Here is a 17751-nt window from a genome sequence, read left to right on the forward strand (position 1 = left end):
TCCTCCCTCTTGCGTCTCCCTCCTACCCTCCCTCTCCACCCCTTTAGGTGGTCACAAAGCATCGAGCTGGGACGAAGTGAGAGAGTGGCATGGACATATAGTGATGAAATGTTGGATGAGAAAATATTTTGCAAGACTGGAAGCACATATGGGCAGATAGGATCATGATAATTAGCCTCAGATCCTTTGAGTTTGGCCAGGCAAAAGGAGACTGGGTTGCTAACAGCTGAGCTTTCTGAATGGGCAGGACTTGGGCCCAGAGTTATGAGGCTGGAGGCCAGTTGGGCATTTTGAGTTGAGACTGGGGCTTGGAGAGACAGTGGTACTGGGGCCCTGTCCTGAGGGCATAGGGAAAATAGGAGTAAGGGAACTAGCATTTGTTAGCCACCTGGAGCTGTCAGTTACTTTACATAAAATTTCAAGGAACTTAATCCTCACCCACAATTCTGTGAAGTGGATTTTTCGGTCTGCAATTAAAGATGTGTGAATTAAATCTCAGAAAGGCAAAATGATTTTCCCAAGGTCCCAGGAGACAAGAGCATGGATTTATGGATTCAAACCATATGGATTTTATCTTTACAATGTTGGGGCCTTTATCTTATGTTATACCATGTTCCTTGTGGGTAGAGTGACCATACAACTTGGTTTGCCCTGGGCCAGTCCCAGTTTATACCTGTATTCATGGTATAATAATGAATAGCATCTTTTTACTTTCAAAAGTGTCCCAGCTTGGATGATACATTGTATGGTTACCTTACCAATGGGGAACAGCAATGGGGGACAACCAGGTCAGAGGGGTTCACTCTCTGGTCCCTCTGTCTTCCTTGAAATGCAGTATAACTTATACGCTTTCTCCTTTGATCAACAGACTCAGTTCAGCTTTGTCTTCTTGTTATGAGTAACAGCTACCATTTTTGAATTCTCATTTAATCCTCACAACTCTATCATTAGTCCCAATTTAAAGATGAAGAAGCAGGTACAGAAGGACAAGTGACTTGCCTAAGGGTCCAAAGCTAGTAAGTAGTAGAGGCGGGGCTTCAACACAGGTCTGTTTGACTCCATAATCCAGGACCCACTGGAGAATCTCCATGTGAACCTGCCCAAGCCACAGGGCTTAGGATCTATGATAATGTCATACTAGGACACTGCACAACACTCTGATTTCACTCCCTTTTCTGTAGCAGAGGGAGGAAAAGTTCATGGTATCCCTGTTCTCTTCCAGATGGTCTCAAAGTCCCCCAACATAGTCCATACTACAAATTTCAGAGAGACATCATATCATTGGAGTATGTCCTTCAGACATTGTGCTCAAGTCATCAACCATCTTTTCATTCTTTTACTCTTAGATGTCTCTTACCATGGTTTTCGTACATGAAAATCCCATGAAGCAACTATCCTGGTGGACTTGGGATTTTGAATAATTGGTCCATTCACAGGAGAGCCCCGGGAAAATACAAGCAGGAGTCTTCCCATTAAGGAAGAATTTGATCAGAGCCAGGCAGAGGGTCAATGACAAACTCAAAGGCCTGTGTGAAGTTCCAAGAGGACCCCAATCCCAACAAATTGCTAGAGTTTTGAGAGGAGAAACTGAGGCAAAAGACTGGGCCTTTGTAGCTAGTTGATACCTGGAGCCTGGAGAGAATTACAGAAGAAAGAAAGGAAAGAAATAGGAATGGTTACAACTTGGAGGCCAGTCTCAGGTGTACTAGGAAAGACTAGAATAAGGAGAAGGAAGTGACGGATGACAAAAAGCCTCTTTAGCAGCCTTACATATTTATTTAATAGAAATAATCAACAGGAACAGATATAAACACAAGGGACTGCACAATTCTCAAGTTCAGGGGCAGCAAGAACCTACTTCTCTCCTTCCTTCAGCAACAGCATTTTTATCCAGTAGGTTAGCCTTCCCCACTTCCTTCATGCTCTGAAGAAAAAGTAGGTGCTGCTTGTCCTAACAAGAGCCGTCAGGAAGTGCTCAGTGGAGTCACTGTCTCATAAGCCACTCTCAGAGAATTCAGCTCTCATTCCCTGGCTATACTCTGCCAGCCCCAAGGGTGATGGCACGGAGGTGGGCAACTGCTGTTTTCCTCTGAAAAGGTCTCCTGCTTCTCTTCATCCTCAGCTCTCTCCTCAGCCTTGTTCACTTTGGCCATCAGGCTCTACATAGGCAGAGGGGATGATGTCAGGCCTTCAGGCATCTCATGGACTAGGTTCTTGAGAAGGAGCGGGGGAAGGGGACCCAAAAGGCCAGCCCTAGCTGCTTGGCCACAGTACTGGCATCTGAGTATCTGGTTATTTTTAGTTCTCATGCTGAGGGTTCACAAGTCAAGAAAAATGTGTGATCTAGTCTAGCTACTCCCTAACTCCAGGCCACGAGCTTGGTCACATGGCCAGATGGAAAGTCCCCAAATAATTGGGTGTCCTGTCAGTGTAATCTACAGAGAGGGATGATAAGACACAAAGAGCTCTCCCTACTCCTCAACTCAAAGATGCCCAGCTAGAATAGAGCCTGTAAGCTACACTTGATCTTGAGTGACCAGCACTTGGTGGCCATACCCTTGAGGAGCAGAATGGGATGGTGGTAATCAGTGTAGCAGTTGATACCTTGTATCAGTACTGGATTGTGAGGAAGGGCTCCTTGTCTTTAGCCCTGTTACTGAAGCAAAGGTAGACCTAGGTGTACACATGGTACTTGCCACCCTGACTGAGCCAAAGTGCCTCTGCCTGGTAGGTGAGGTTGTGCAGGGAAGACAGCAGATCTCAGGGCTTCCAGTTGTGTAGGAGTGATGACTGGGGCAGCTCCTCAGGATGGATTGGAGTTTCTGGAAGGAAAAGAGTAGCAGGTGGCTGTTAAGGATGAAGGAGACCTTCAGTTTAGAGTTCCATCAGCTCTTCGGACTCAACTCACCTCTATCCCAGCCTTCCAAAGGACCTGAAGGTTTTTTAAATGGGAGAGCAACTTGTTTAAATTGTCTAAAGAGCCACAGACCTAGGTTTGCGGCTGGGCTATACCACTCACTAGCCAGGTAACCTTGAGCAAGGGATTTTAACTTCTCTAAGACTCCACTTCCTCAAAACGTAAAACAGGGTAAATATTTTCTACTTTAATGTGGAGATTATATTAGACAATGTAGGAAAAGTACCTGGGACAGTTTGGCACATAGGGGACGTTCAACAAACAGAAGTTATTACTCTTATTACTGAAAGGAAGACCAAATGAATTAGCTAAATTTTCAAGCCCCTCTATTACATGGCCCTAACCTGTGTTTCAGACTTGGTCTCCTACTGCTTCTCTATTGTGGCTTTCAGCTCCAATTGCATGGGATAAATTCCTGTCTCCTCGTCCTGTCCATGTGTGCTTCCACTTCTATGTCTTTGATCATGCTCTTCCCCAGCTCAGATTGTCATCACTCTCCTCTCTGCCTAAGCAAATCCAGCCCATCCTTCACATTCCCATCCATCCAGGAGGCAGAGCTGCAGGGCAACAGAGTGAGGTGAGCAGAGGTGAGTGAGGAAGGGGTGGTCAGCTGCCCCTCAGATGCACTGGCAGTGTCCATCCTGGCTCTTGTTGGGGAAGTGGAAAAATAAGCCTCGTTGGTAAAGAGCATGGGACAGAGGTGGGACAGTGGTGCAGAAAAACACCATTTGAAATTTCTGAGACCTCTGTGTCCTTAGATTGACACAGAGGGAAGGGATTGCAGGCCACTCCAGTTAATTAGCCCACACCATCCCAATAAGAATCTAAGTTCTCAAGGTCCATAGACCAAGTGCTTCTGGGCCACAGAGCTGAGACCAATTAGAGTTAAAATTTCTGGAAATTTACTTTTAAATACTTTAACAAAGAGAGTGGGATCCATGTGTGTGTATCTGGTTAGTGTTGATCAACATCCTAGGAGCTTTTGGTTAACATCTGAAGTATCTTAATTAGAAATGCACAAGCCATGTGTTAGTTTTCATTTGAAGAAGCCCACACTCCAGAGGGCTGTCACCAATACTTAAGTTTTCTCCAGTTGATACCAGAGATTGTGAAATAGCATAATGCAAATTAGAAATGATTTTTTCATTGGTGAAATGAATGCTGCTCAAGACATGTAGACTGGCTAGAAATACACAGGCTCTCCCACCTCTTATGTACAGGCTACAAGAATTTAGCCAGCCCAGTAGCATAATTCCTGTGGAATGGTGCCTCTAGGCTTGCAAGTCCCAACTGGTCCAGTGTTCTGAGGCTTACTGCAGCATTTGTCACCTGAATCCTACCATTAAAAGATGTGACATGTCCTTTGCCTCCTTCTGCTACAGGAGGACACAGCAAAAAGACAGCTATCTATGAACCAGGAAGCAGTCCTCACCAGACACTGAATCTGTTAGCACCTTGATCTTGGACTTTCAGCCTCTAGAACTCTTTTCTTGCAGCCACCTTCTTCCCTGTATATGAACTGGTGCCTTGCTGGGAGTAGAAGCAACAGTAGCCAGCAGCATCTCACCATGTTGCCCACAGATAGCAGCGCTTCCACAAAGGAGACAACGTATGATGACCACAAACAACTTCCTGCCCATAGTCCTCCAGATCCAAGCCATCAGTAAAGTCCAGGATATTCACAGCTGTTTTGTTCACTAATGTAGCCCCAGTGTCCAGGACACAATCTGGCATGTAGAATACCTTGAGAATATTTTTTGAATGAGAAAGCAAACCAGTCTTAAGTCTGACCTTACAGGTGAGTTACCCCTTGGAATTAGCGACACTGCCTCTGGAAACACCTGTTAGAAGTAGTATATTTTCTATGAACACCACACAACAGAAGGGAAACTCTTAGTCTCCATCATCCTAAGTGTCTGCATGAAATAACACATGATCCTGAAACTCAGTTTAACAGAATTTTCGTAAAGACTACAGATTCTCAGTTTCTCTAGTCTCTTAGATGAAGATACCAATTCAGGTCAATCAACATTTTCTAAACGCCTACAGTGTTCAATATGGGCTGTATATTACTGGCCCATCTTTTCAAAACCAACAATCATCAGCATGATACATTCATTTACATTTATATTAAATTCTTTTTCTCAGATCTAACCAAAAATGTTGAAAGTCAAGGTTGACAAAAATTAAAACAGTAAACACAGAGATAACTTTTTCAATTAAGATAAGTAGGATGTGAATTTTCTTTTTCATACTGGAAGTAAGTAAAACACACGTACACACACAATTACCAAAATAAAATAGAACCTCTGGGGGAAAAAATACAACAAAACGATGTCACATGAAAAGCACTAACAGGGAATCTAAAGGGATCTGAGATTTTAGTGAACTTATAGAAGAGGCCGTATTTTTGTGCCTGCTTATTCTCTCCCTTATACTCTACATTAGTCTGTCAGCACATCCTGGTGGTTTGACCTTGGAGATATTTATCCAGAATGCAACCACTTTTCACCATGCCCACTGCCATCATTCTGGTGCAAGCCGCCAGGAATCACCTTTAACATGATTGCAAGAGTCTGCCAACTGGACTTCCTGTTCTGCCTTAGACTCCCTTAAATCTTTCTTTCTCCATAGAGCAGCCAGAATGTTCCTTTTAAAATAGACATCACATAAGTCAGGTCATATCACTTCTCTGCTCAAAACCCTCCAATGGCTTCCTGTCTCATTCAGAAGAAAAGCCAAACTGCTAACCATGGATCCCAAGAACATAGGGGATCTGGTGCTCCGCTCACCCACCAATCTCCATAGTTAGTCTTACTTTATTACTCTCTCTCCTCATTCGCTCCCCTCCAGCCTCATTGGCCTCCTCACTGTTCCTCAAGTATTCCAGGCACCAGGCACCAGGCACCCTCTCTTCTCAGGCCCTTCTCACTTGCTTTTTTCTTTGCCTGGAGTGTTTGCCCCCAGAGAGGTGAATGGCTATTTCCCTCACTTTCTTCAGCTCTTTACCCAAAAGTCTTTTTCTTCTTCTTTTTAAAAATAATAACAGCTGCTGTTTTTTAAAGAAATCAACTAATTAGGCTGCGTTGGGTCTTCATTGCTGTGCGTGGGCTTTCTCTAGTTGTGGAGAGCGGGGGCTACTCTTTGTTGCGGTGCGTGGGCTTATTGTGGTGGCTTCTCTTGTTGCAGAGCACGGGCTCTAGGTGCGCAGGCTTCAGTAGTTGTGGCACGTGGGCTCAGTAATTGTGGCACGTGGGCTCTAGAACGCAGGCTCAGTAGTTGTGGCACACGGGCTTAGTTGCTCCGCGGCATGCGGGATCTTCCCGGACCAGGGCTCGAACCCGTGTCCCCTGCATTGGCAGGCAGATTCTTAACCACTGTGCCACCAGGGAAGTCCCAAAGGTCGTCTTCTTAATGAGGCTTTCTCTAGCCACACTACCTCCATTCCAATGCTTCTTATTCCCCTACCCTGTTTTCTCTCCTTAAAACTTGCAAGAATCTAACATACTATATATTTTACTAATTTCTTTTTTTTTGTTGCTGTTGGGGATAGGTGTTTATTAATTAATTTATTTATTTTTGCTGTGTTGGGTCTTCATTTCTGTGTGAGGGCTTTCTCTAGTTGTGGTAAGCGGGGGCCACTCTTCATCGCGGTGCACAGGCCTCTCACTATCGTGGCCTCTCTTGTTGTGGAGCACAGGCTCCACACGCGCAGACTCAGTAGTTGTGGCTCACGGTCCTAGTTGCTCCGCGGCATGTGGGATCCTCCCAGACCAGGGCTCGAACCTGTGTCCCCTGCATTAGCAGGCAGATTCTCAACCACTGCGCCACCAGGGAAGCCCCTATTTTACTAATTTCTTATTTGTTGTTTACCTCCCCTGGGAAGATGTAAGCTCCACAAGTGCAGGAATTTTTGTGTCTGCTTTATTTCCCACTATTGTCTTTAGTGACTAGGGTATGCATGTAGTAGACATTCAATAAATATTTGTTGAGTGAATGAATGAATGTTTCTATAAGACTGGTATGGCAGATTAAGGTTAATAGCAAATCTTTTGCTACCCTTCTCCCTGAGAGGTAGAGTCTAATTCCCCTTGCCTTAAATCTGGGCTAGACTCAGTGATTTGCTTTGCCAAAAGAATTCAGCAAAACTGACATTCTGGAACTTCTGAAGTTAAGTCATAAGTCTTGTAGCTTTCACACAGGTTTCTTATAACACTCACTCTGGAAGCCTTAAGCTGCCATGTAAGAAATCCAACTACCCTGAGACTGTCACGCCACAGAGTTCCCATGTAGGCACCTTGCACAACAGTGTCATCTGAGCCCAGCCTTCCAGTCATCCCTACTAAGGTGCCAGATATATGAGTGAAGCCATCTTGGACGCTCCAGACCATCCCAGTCCACCAGCTGAGAGCAATCTCAGTCATGTGGGACACAAGAATCATCCAGCCAAACCCTGATGGAATTCCTGACTCACACAATTATGAGATATAAGAAAATGGTTGTTTTAATCCACTGAGTTCTTTTTTAAAATTTTATTGGGGTATAGTTGATTTACAATGTTGTGTTAGTTTCAGGTGTACAGCAAAGTGAATCGGTTATACATATACATATACCCACTCTTTTTTAGATTCTTTTCCCATATAGGTCATTAAAGAGTACTGACTAGAGTTCCCTGTGCTACACAGCAGGTTCTTATTAGTTATGTATTTTATATACAGTAGTGTGTATATGTCAATCCCAATCTGCCAATTTTATCCTTCCCTCCCTTTCCCCCCTGGTAACCATAAGTTTGTTTTCTACATCTATGACTCTATTTCTGTTTTGTAAGTATGTTCATTTGTATCACTTTTTTGATTCCACATATAAACAATATCACATGGTATCTGTCTTTGTCTGACTCTCTTAATATGATAATCTCTAGGCCATCCATGTTGCTGCAAATGGCATTATTTCATTCTTATTATTTACTTATTTAATTTTTTGGCTGCATTGGGTCTTCGTTGCTGCACACAGGCTTTCTCTAGTTACGGTGGGCAGGGGCTACTCTTCATTGAGGTGAGTGGGCTTCTCATTGTGGTGGCTTCACTTGTTGCGGAGCATGGGCTCTAGGCACACAGGCTTCAGTAGTTGTAGCACGTGGGCTCAGTAGTTGTGGCTCGTGGGCTCTAGAGTGCAGGCTCAGTAGCTGTGGTGCACGGGCTTAGTTGCTCCACGGCATGTGGGATCTTCCTGGACCAGGGATCAAACCCATGTCCCCTGCATTAGCAGGCGGATTCTTAACCACTGCGCCACCAGGGAAGTCCATATTTCATTCTTTTTTATGTCAGGCATTAAGTTCTGGGGAGGCTTGTTACACAGCCATAGATAATTAGGACCCCCAGGAAATATGAACCTATCTTTCTCAAAAGTCCTTCCTGGGTCCCTGGGGAAGCAACTGACGTTTCTGGATACTGTGCTAGAGAATATTATCAGTCCCTTGAAGGAAAGCTAGACAACTCTGAGAAGACCAACTTCTGGTATGCCCCACCCCATCCCCACATTAGGGGCAGAGGACAGAGGCTAGAAGGAGGAGGCTGTCGTCACTGGACAGCCTGTCAACCTTCTCACTCGCTCACTGAGGACACATATTTCTTAATACTGTCAGCCAGCTTGAGGCACATCTGGTCAGAAGTCAGGGGACACTGGCAGGCCCTTGAGCAACTGTAAGTATTTCAATTCTTCAGGACTTCCAAGTGGTTGGCTCTTTAAGAGAAAACATAACAAACCGATGACTTAACCTTCCAGATGGTAGGAAGCTGAGCCTGAATTACAACAGTGTTATCTGTCCCTGACCTTGTTCCAAAGGAACCTGAAGAGGAAAGAGAGGCCCGTTCACTAGTTACACTTTCTAGTCAGGTCTAATTCCCTTTTAAAAGTGGAAGATTCATCATGATGATCATTTTGTAATATGTAGAAATATTGAATCACCATGTTGTGTACCTGGAACTAGCATAGTGTTATAGGTCAATTTTACTTCAATTAAAAAAAGAAAGAGAAAAAAAATCAGTGCTTAACATCCTTGAGTGTATTTCAAGCTTTAACCTGAAAAAAGTCATATGTATAACATTTATTTATTACTGATAAATAAATATATTTTTACATTTTCTTGTTAGCTTTGAGGCGAACCTTATGTCTACTCACCAAGTGGCAGTTATAATCTGGAATGTAGAGTGTGATCCATTTAAACCAGATCAATTTGAAGTAGGTCCAGGCCTAGAGTCCTTGGTCCAGCACTAGAAACTGACCAGATGCCTATTATTAAAATAAATTCTTTATTTTTAAATTTGGCTGGGCAAGACTTTTATTGCGTACAAGATGATCTTTTTTTTTTTTTTGCAGTACGTGGGCCTCTCACTGTTGTGGCCTCTCAGGCTCTGGACGCGCAGGCTCAGCGGCCATGGCTCACGGGCCCAGCTGCTCCGCGGCATGTGGGATCTTCCTGGACCGGGGCATGAACCCGTGTCCCCTGCATTGGCAGGCAGACTCTCAACCACTGCGCCACCAGGGAAGCCCCAAGATGATCATTTTTGATAAAGAATTATAGTAAAGATCTTAAATGAAGATAACAAAGCTCAAAGAAGTTTGGTCAAAAGACCAAAGCAGATCCAGACTTGCCACCTGCCTTGGAATATGGGATTACTACCTGTTACCATTTCTCTGCAGTGCTTCAAAATGCTACTTGTTACAGGGCTTAAGAAGCAACTATCCCCTAAATAATGGTACCTGCCTCAGAGGATTCTTATGGAGACTGAATAAATACTACCTGGCATATAATAAGCTATTATTAAAGGCCCCAGGAATCCTATACTGTCGCTCATAGTTCTTGCTTGTCTGAATACTGGAGGAGTAGGTAGGCTGGGGTAGCCGTGTCTGGAAGGTGTCTAGAAGGGCACCACATGATATACAGAAGGATTCTCAGTCCTGAATCTGCCCTAGCCTCAAGAGCCCAGGAGGAATCCACCTTTGCCCCACTGACAACCCTCCCTCAGGACAATGATATGAGGGCAAGAAAGAACTACCCTTAAATCAAGGATAGAAACCCAGGGAAGCCAAGAGGTGCCCAGCACTGTGCTTTTGACACAGAAAGCCCTACCCTATGAACACCAGTGCTTGTGTTTGTGTCCCCCTCTCCCTTTTAGTTCCAAAGGTACTGAAGCCTCTAACTCTGATCTTTTACAGAACCAGTACCAGGCATTTATCAGAAGAGGCCAAGCCTCAGGTTTTCATATAGCCCTCCCAGTAGTGTAAAAGTAAATGTCAGTAATCTCATTGGGCTCTTAACCTGCAACCCAGCCTATAGCATAAATTGCAGTGCCTTGGCCAATAGTGTAGTAGGTCTTGCTCTTCTCCAGATATGGTGAAATGAAACACCTTGCTTCGGGTCCATTCCCTGTATCTCCTTGCATTTCCCCTCAATATAATTTCCTGATTCTGAGGCAGCTCTCACACCTCATTTTCCCCTAAAGAGGGAAAGCAAAAAGTAAATTTCTCTTACACTCAAAGGCTAATGCCTCCCTAAAATGAAGAATCAACAAGGTCTCAGCTCAAGTTTAATAAAACTACAAAAGACCAAAAGCGATAACCTAGTACTATACACATCAGTTTGCCTGCCGCATAATACAGCTCAGGCCATTCCCTCCAGAGGAAGAAAGGCTGGCCTCCCCAACCCCTGCAGGAAAGGCCTGTCCTGTTCCACACCACATCTGGGCTGAGTGTAAGGTCCTGTGTTTTAAGCATTACAATAGTACAAAATACAATAGTTTTGTTCTCATGGCCACCTACTGCAACCTGGCCCTAAAATGGCCCAGTGCTCACTTCTGCTTAGAGAAATATTCTTTGCTCTTCTGGACATCAGGCTTGATGGTATCACTGCCAGGCTTCCAGCCAGCTGGGCACACTTCCCCATGTTTGTCAGTAAACTGGAAGGCCTGAACTAGTCTCAGTGTCTCATCCACAGAACGGCCAACAGGAAGGTCATTTATGGTGATCTGTTGAATGATACCTTTATCATCAATAATAAAAAGGCCCCTGAATGAGATGCCTTCATGGGCCTTTAAGACCCCATATTCCTGAGCAATGGTGTGCTTGGGGTCTGATATCAAGGGAATGTTCATGGGTCCCAGTCCTCCTTGTTTCTTGGGTGTGTTGATCCATGCCAGGAGACAGAAGTGAGAATCCACAGAAGCACCAATCACTTGGCAGTTGAGTTTCTTAAATTCTTCTGCCCTATCTCTGAAAGCAATGATCTCTGTGGGGCACACAAAGGTGAAATCAAGAGGGTAAAAGAAGAACACAGCATATTTTCCTTTGTAGTCAGATAGACTGATATCTTTGAACTGACCATCTGGCATTACAGCAGTTGCTTTGAACTGGGGGGCATTGTGCCCAATTTTGGCATTTCCTGAAGACATATTGCTATCAGCAGTTCTCACAGACAAACCACAGAAGACAGTCAGGAAAGAGACACGCCAAAATAAATTCTTTGTATCCTCAAAAAGAAAAGAAAAAGTACTCTTGTGGAAAGATCCTCACCTCCCCCAGCTCAGCCATCAACTTGCTGTGGGGACCTCCTGTAAGGCATTTCATCTCTCTGGGCCTCAGTCTTCTCATATGTAAAATAGAGATGTCTTTCAGCATTTTAGAAGCTCCAGTTAGTCTGGGCTCAAAGAAAGGGAAAGAAAGAAAGGTATGAGGTAGTGTCTAAAATGGTAAGGTGACTTCAGCAAAAGTGCAATAGTAGTCCTAAGTCCTATTAGCTCAGAGTCCACAAGTCCTGGCCTTTTCTTCTACCCCCCTCTCCATCTTCCCTCTTGTCCCTGGTGTAAGGTTGTGTTTGGTTCTGAGACCTTCATTCCATCAATAAATATGTATGGTGATGGAAGCCCCAAGATTCAGATTGCCTCATTTCCTGTTCTCAAGTACCCCTCACAACCATACCCCTCCACTTCTCATTTCCTTCCACTGCCTACACATACCTTCCCTCTCTTCGGTAAGTGGTCCTCAGTGGGGCTGGGAGTGAGGGTGGGGGTCCATATTGCTCCCTAGAAGGCATTTTGGGAAATATACGGTGGTACTTTTGGTTGTCACAACAACCGGGGGGGGGGGGCAGAGGGTGGGCAGGGTTCAGGGTTGCTAAAGTCCTGCAGTGCACATGATGGTCTTATCTCATGTAACTTTTGAATGTCTGCTAGACATTCATGTAGGTGAAAAGACTGTTTACGATTATCCAAGCTTATAGCCCAACTCCATATTAAACAAAAACACCAAGTATTTTTAAACAGTTTAAATTAACACTGAAGTTTTCAAAAATGCAACAATCATGTAAATCAAGGGAAGATTGTGCGTTGTTTTATTCAGAATTTTACCAAGAGTTGTTCATCATTTGGAAAACCACATTGTAACCAAAAGTAAGGTCCAGCTGCTCGCCTCTCAAAAGCCAATAAAGAGGCAAGTTGGTGGAAAGGAAAATTTGCTTTATTTTGGATGCTGGCAACCCGGGAGGAGGGCGAACTCCTGTCCAAAGGCCAGCTACCCCCGACCCCCAACAACCAGTGTGCAAGAGCTTTTATAGACAGAGGGAGGGGGCTCCATGCAGAAGCAAGAGTCAGCTCTGACAGTCCTCTTGAAATTGGTCATGTGGTGGTCTGACCAGCATCATCTTGATTGTTTTAAGTACAGTTAATCTTCAGTTCCAGGGTCGGTTTGTTCCCATTTCCTTGAGCCCAATTCTCAGAATTGTGGCCACTTATGTCATGGTTATAGTCTGGTCATCCTGTAGTTAACTTCTTCTACCTGGTGGGGGTTTCAATATCTACAAGATAGCTCACAGAATATGGCTCAGAATATTACCTATAGCCCATGAAGAGGAACTAAAGGTCCTTGATTATGCTTAGTGACTATTATTATTTAGTCTTGGACTGTTTTCCTTTGTTTCTGAATTTTCTCACTCTCTGATTAAATTTATTCTTTAAGAAAAGTTTTTCCACAGACAAAAGGCAGGCAGAGGACATTGTGGGGAGGACCATAGGGTTCTGCTCCATTTCAACATCACTATGGCAATGCCATCTGTGGTATTTGAGTGACCAATACAACACACCTGTATCAGTTAGCATTTTCAGGTGGAGGTCACTGACTTCATTATGTCTTCCAGTATAATCATGATTAAGCATTTAGATATTGAAATATGTTTTATTTTGTTAAAAAATATAATTTTATGTCCTTAATATTACAGTTAGGACATTATGCTCATCTTTTCAAATTAGGTATATAGGTAAGTTACTTATCCACAAACTCCATTTCAGGAAAATAAAAGGGTATTACAAAATATTTGTTATAAAGTCATTATTGAGTTTGGTGGTCGAGAATAACTATCTTAGAGATTCATTTTTTAATAATCCTCAATTCTTGTTCATGAGCCTGTCTCCTGGCTTCAAGTTGTCTATGCTTCACAGCTGACATCCTCTACTTTCATGCTTTAAAATTCCCTCAAAATTCCTGTATAGTTTGTGGTATCCAACCTTCAAGATGGCCCCTGATGGGGTAAGGGGAGGGAGGGATGAATTGGGAGATTGGGACTGACATGTACACACTACTATATATAAAACAGAAAACTAATAGGGACCTACAGTACAGCATAGGGAACTCTACTCAGTACTCTGTAATGGCCTATATGGGGAAAGAATCTAAAAAAAAGTTGATATATGTATATGTATAATGGATTCACTTTGCTGTATACCTGAAACTAACACAATATTGTAAATCAACTATACTCCAATAAAAATAAATAAAGATGGCCCCCAGTGATCCCTGCCTGCTGGTATTCATACCTTTGTGTAGTCCCCTCCCACACTGAATAAGGTTGACCTGTGTAATCAATAGTATATTGTGAAAATGATGGAATACTGTTAAGGCTAGGTCATAAATGACTTTACAGCTTCTGCCTGTCTCTCCATCTTGGATGACTCTTCCTGGGAACAGCCTGCTGCCACATGATGAGGACACTTAAGCGGCCCTATGGAGATGAGGAACTGAGGCCTCCCACCAACAACCAGAACCTTGCCAGCCATGTAAGTAAGCTATCTTGGTAATGAATCCTCCCGTCCCAGCCAAATCTTCAGATGATGGCAAGCCCAGCTGACATCTTGACTACAATCTCAAGAAAGACCCCGAGTCATCAACAAGCTATTACCAGATTCACGACCAGTATCAACTGTGTGAGATAAATATTTATTGTTTTTTCTTTCTGATTTCAGAGCCTATGCCTTTTTTAAAAGAATTGGAGTATGGTTGATTTACATTGTGTTAGTTTCAGGTGTACAGCACAGTGATTCATATATATATATATATATATATATATATATATAATTAGTTATATATATATATATTCTTTTTCAGATTCCTTTCCCTTATAGTTTATTACAAAATATTGAATATAGTTAGTTCCCTGTGCTATACAGTAGGTCCCTGTTGTTTATCTTATTTTATATATAGTTGTTATTTATTTTATATATAGTAGTGTGTATCTGCTAATTCCAACCTCCTAAATTATCCCTTCCCCTTTATTGTTATTGTAAGCCACTAAGTTTGGGGATATTTTGCCAGTGATGACTGACTTTTTTTTTTATTATTGAAGTGTAGTTGATTTACAATGTTGTGTTAGTTTCAGGTGTGCAGCAAAGTTATTCAGATATATATATATATGTATATTTATATACATGTATATATTCATTCCTTTTCATATTATTTTCCATTATAGGTTATTATAAGTTACTGAATATACTTCCCTGTGCTATACAGTAGGTCCTTGTTGTTTATCTATTTTATATATAGTAGTGCGTATCTGTTAATCCCAAACTCTTAGTTTATCCCTCCACCCCCTTCCCCTTTGGTAACCATAAGATTGTTTTCTATGTCCATGAGTCTGTTTCTGTTTTGTAAATAAGTTCATTTGTATTCTTTTTTAGGTTCCACAAATAAGTGATATCATATGATATTTGTCTTTCTCTTTCTGACGGACTTCGCTTAGTATGATAATCTCTAGGTCCATCCATGTAGCTGCAAATGGCTTTATTTCATTCTTTTTATGGCCGAGTAATAATACATTGTATACGTAAACCACATCTTCTTTATCCATTTGTCTGTCAGTGGACATTTAGGCTGTTTCCATGTCTTGGCTATTGTGAATAGTGCTGCTATGAACATTGGGGTGCATGTATCTTTTCGAATTATAGTTTTGTCTGGATATACGTCCAGGAGTGGGATTGCTGGATTGTATGGCAACTCTATTTTTAGTTTTCTCCATAGTGGCCGCACCAAATTTACATTCCCACCAACAGTGTAGGAGGGTTCCATTTTCTCCACACCCTCTCCAGAATTTGTTATCTGTAGACTTTTTAATGATAGCCATTCTGACCAGTGTGAGGTGATACCTCATTGTAGTTTTGATTTGCCTTTCTCTAATAATTACCAATGAGGAGCATCTTTTCATGTGCCCATTGCCCATCTGTATGTCTTCTTTGGAGAAAGGTCTATTTAGATCTTCTCCCCATTTTTTGATTGGGTTGTTTGTTTTTTTAATATTGAGTTGTATGGGCTGTTCGTATATTTTGGAAATTAAGCCCTTGTTGGTTGCATCATTTGCGAATATCTACTCCCAGTCTGTAGGTTTTCTTTTCATTTTGTTTATGGTTTCCTTTGTTGTGCAAAGCTTATAAGTTTCATTAGGTCTCATTTGTTTATTTTTGCTTTTATTTCTTTTTTCTTGGGAGACCGATCTAAGAAAACATTGCTACGATTTATGTCAAAGAATGTTTTGCCTATGTTCTCTTCTAGGAGTTTTATGGTATCATGTTGTATATTTAAATCTTTAAGCCATTTTGAGTTTATTTTTGTGTATGCTGTTAGGGAGTGTTCTAACTTCCTTGATTTACATGCAGCTAGGTGACTGACCTTTTTATGCCTTTCCTAAATTGTCAATGTCTCCTGAATAGAATATAAGCACTAGAGGGCATAAACCTGTCTGTTTTGTCCATTACTGTATCCCCCAAGTGTAGAACAATGCCTGGCACATGGCAGCTGCCCTGGCACATAAACAGCTGCCAAATATTAATTGAATGAATGAATTAACTTTGGCAAAAGAGATATAAATAATAAAAAGGGAAATATGACTATCATTATTTGTAAGCAATATAATTGTCTACATAAAAAATCCAAGACAGTCAATCGAGAAACCATTAGAACCAGTACAAATAATTTAGCAAAGTGGCAAAATACAAGAGCAACATACAAAAAGCAATAATATTTTCATACACCAACAATAATCTACTGGGCATTGTAATAGATTTTAAAAAGATCCCAGTCACAACAACTCCCAGAACTATAAATTACCCAGGGGAAAAAAATCTATAATAAATGTACAAAATCTAGATGAAAAAACCCCAGACTTTACAGATGGAAATGGAAGAATATCTGAGTGAAGTGATAGATATGTTGTATTTCACTATGGTAAAACTCAATATTGTAAAGATGTCAATGACCTATAAAAGTCTATAAATTTAATCCCAATCAAAATCCTAGTGAAAAGTTTTACAGAACTCAACAAATTGATTCTAAAAATCACTTGGAAGAGAAAAAGTGCAAAAATAGCCGAGACAATTTTGAAAAAGAACAGTGGGTTGAGACTTAACTTGCCCTATCAAATATCAAAACACACCATAGAGGTGTAGTAATTAAAATGATGTGGTAATGGAAGAAACACTGACAAATGAATCAATGGATCAGAATGAAGAGTCCAAAACAGATCCAACTGTATAAGGGAATTCAGTTTTTGACAAAGGAGAAAGGATAGGGGGCTTCCCTGGTGGCGCAGTGGTTGAGAGTCCGCCTGCTGATGCAGGGGACGCGGGTTCGTGCCCCGGTCCAGGAAGATCCCACATGCCGCGGAGCAGCTAGGCCCGTGAGCCATGGCCGCTGAGCCTGCCTGTCTGGAGCCTGTGCTCCGCAACGGGAGAGACCACGCAGTGAGAGGCCCGTGTACAGCAAAAAAAAAAAAAAAAAAAAGGATAAAGTACTCAGTAAATGGTCTTAGGAACACTTGTTATCCACTTAGGATAAATAAAGTTAGATCTTTGGTTCACAACTTTCATGAAAGTAAATTTCATATAAAAGCCCTGAACATAAAATATAAAATTATAAAAGGAAATATAGGGTAGGGTAGGCATAAAACATAGAGATACAAGTAAATAAATTTGATTGCATCAAAAGCACAAAATACCTCTAAGACAAAACAGGAAAACAAAAGTACCTCATAATGGCCAAGGGCCATCAGATTACCTAATATATGTTATTTTATGAGTTGAATATTAAAAATGATTTTGACAGATTTTGCTTTGTTTTGTGCTTTTGGGCAGTGAAGAAGCTATCTTTGCCTTATGTTTCAAGACAGCAATGCCTCTTTATCTTGGGCTATTTATAGTATCTATTCTCATGGATAGAGAATGTTGTACAACAATTAATAAATAATTGTGGGGATTTTCAGAATGGCTGAGTGAGGAGCTTGGAAGACACACTCCCCCCAAAAAAATCAATACTAAAACTTGGAAAAATGATCAAAAACCCCTTGGGTTTTTGGAAGTAACTGTTTGGCACCTCTAGAAGATGATGTCAAACAGTTATTTCCAGGAGCCATCAATGTAGAAGGCTCAGTAAATGATTCATGTAGACCGGTTTTCCCTGCCATAATTCAGCATTTGATTACGCTTTCCATTTATTTTATTTAATTTTTTTTGTATCTTTTC

The 17751-nt window shown here is 41.9% G+C and overlaps 1 protein-coding gene across 1 annotated transcript; it reads right to left on the reverse strand.

The window, feature by feature from the left end:
• Nucleotides 1-10492: 10492 nt before the first annotated feature.
• LOC101279253 (peroxiredoxin-1-like) lies at nucleotides 10493-11386 on the reverse strand. Its single transcript, XM_033409620.2, has one exon. The coding sequence runs from the start codon at nucleotides 11365-11367 to the stop codon at nucleotides 10768-10770; it is 600 nt and encodes a 199-aa protein (XP_033265511.1). The 5' UTR covers nucleotides 11368-11386; the 3' UTR covers nucleotides 10493-10767.
• Between the last annotated feature and the right edge of the window lie 6365 nt (nucleotides 11387-17751).

This window comes from Orcinus orca, chromosome X, assembly GCF_937001465.1.
Source record: "Orcinus orca chromosome X, mOrcOrc1.1, whole genome shotgun sequence".
Classification (NCBI taxonomy): domain Eukaryota; kingdom Metazoa; phylum Chordata; class Mammalia; order Artiodactyla; family Delphinidae; genus Orcinus; species Orcinus orca.

Coding starts and splice junctions, on each gene's coding strand:
- LOC101279253 (XM_033409620.2), bottom strand. CDS start 11,367: ATGTCTTCAGGAAATGCCAAAATTGGGCACAATGCCCCCCAGTTCAAA.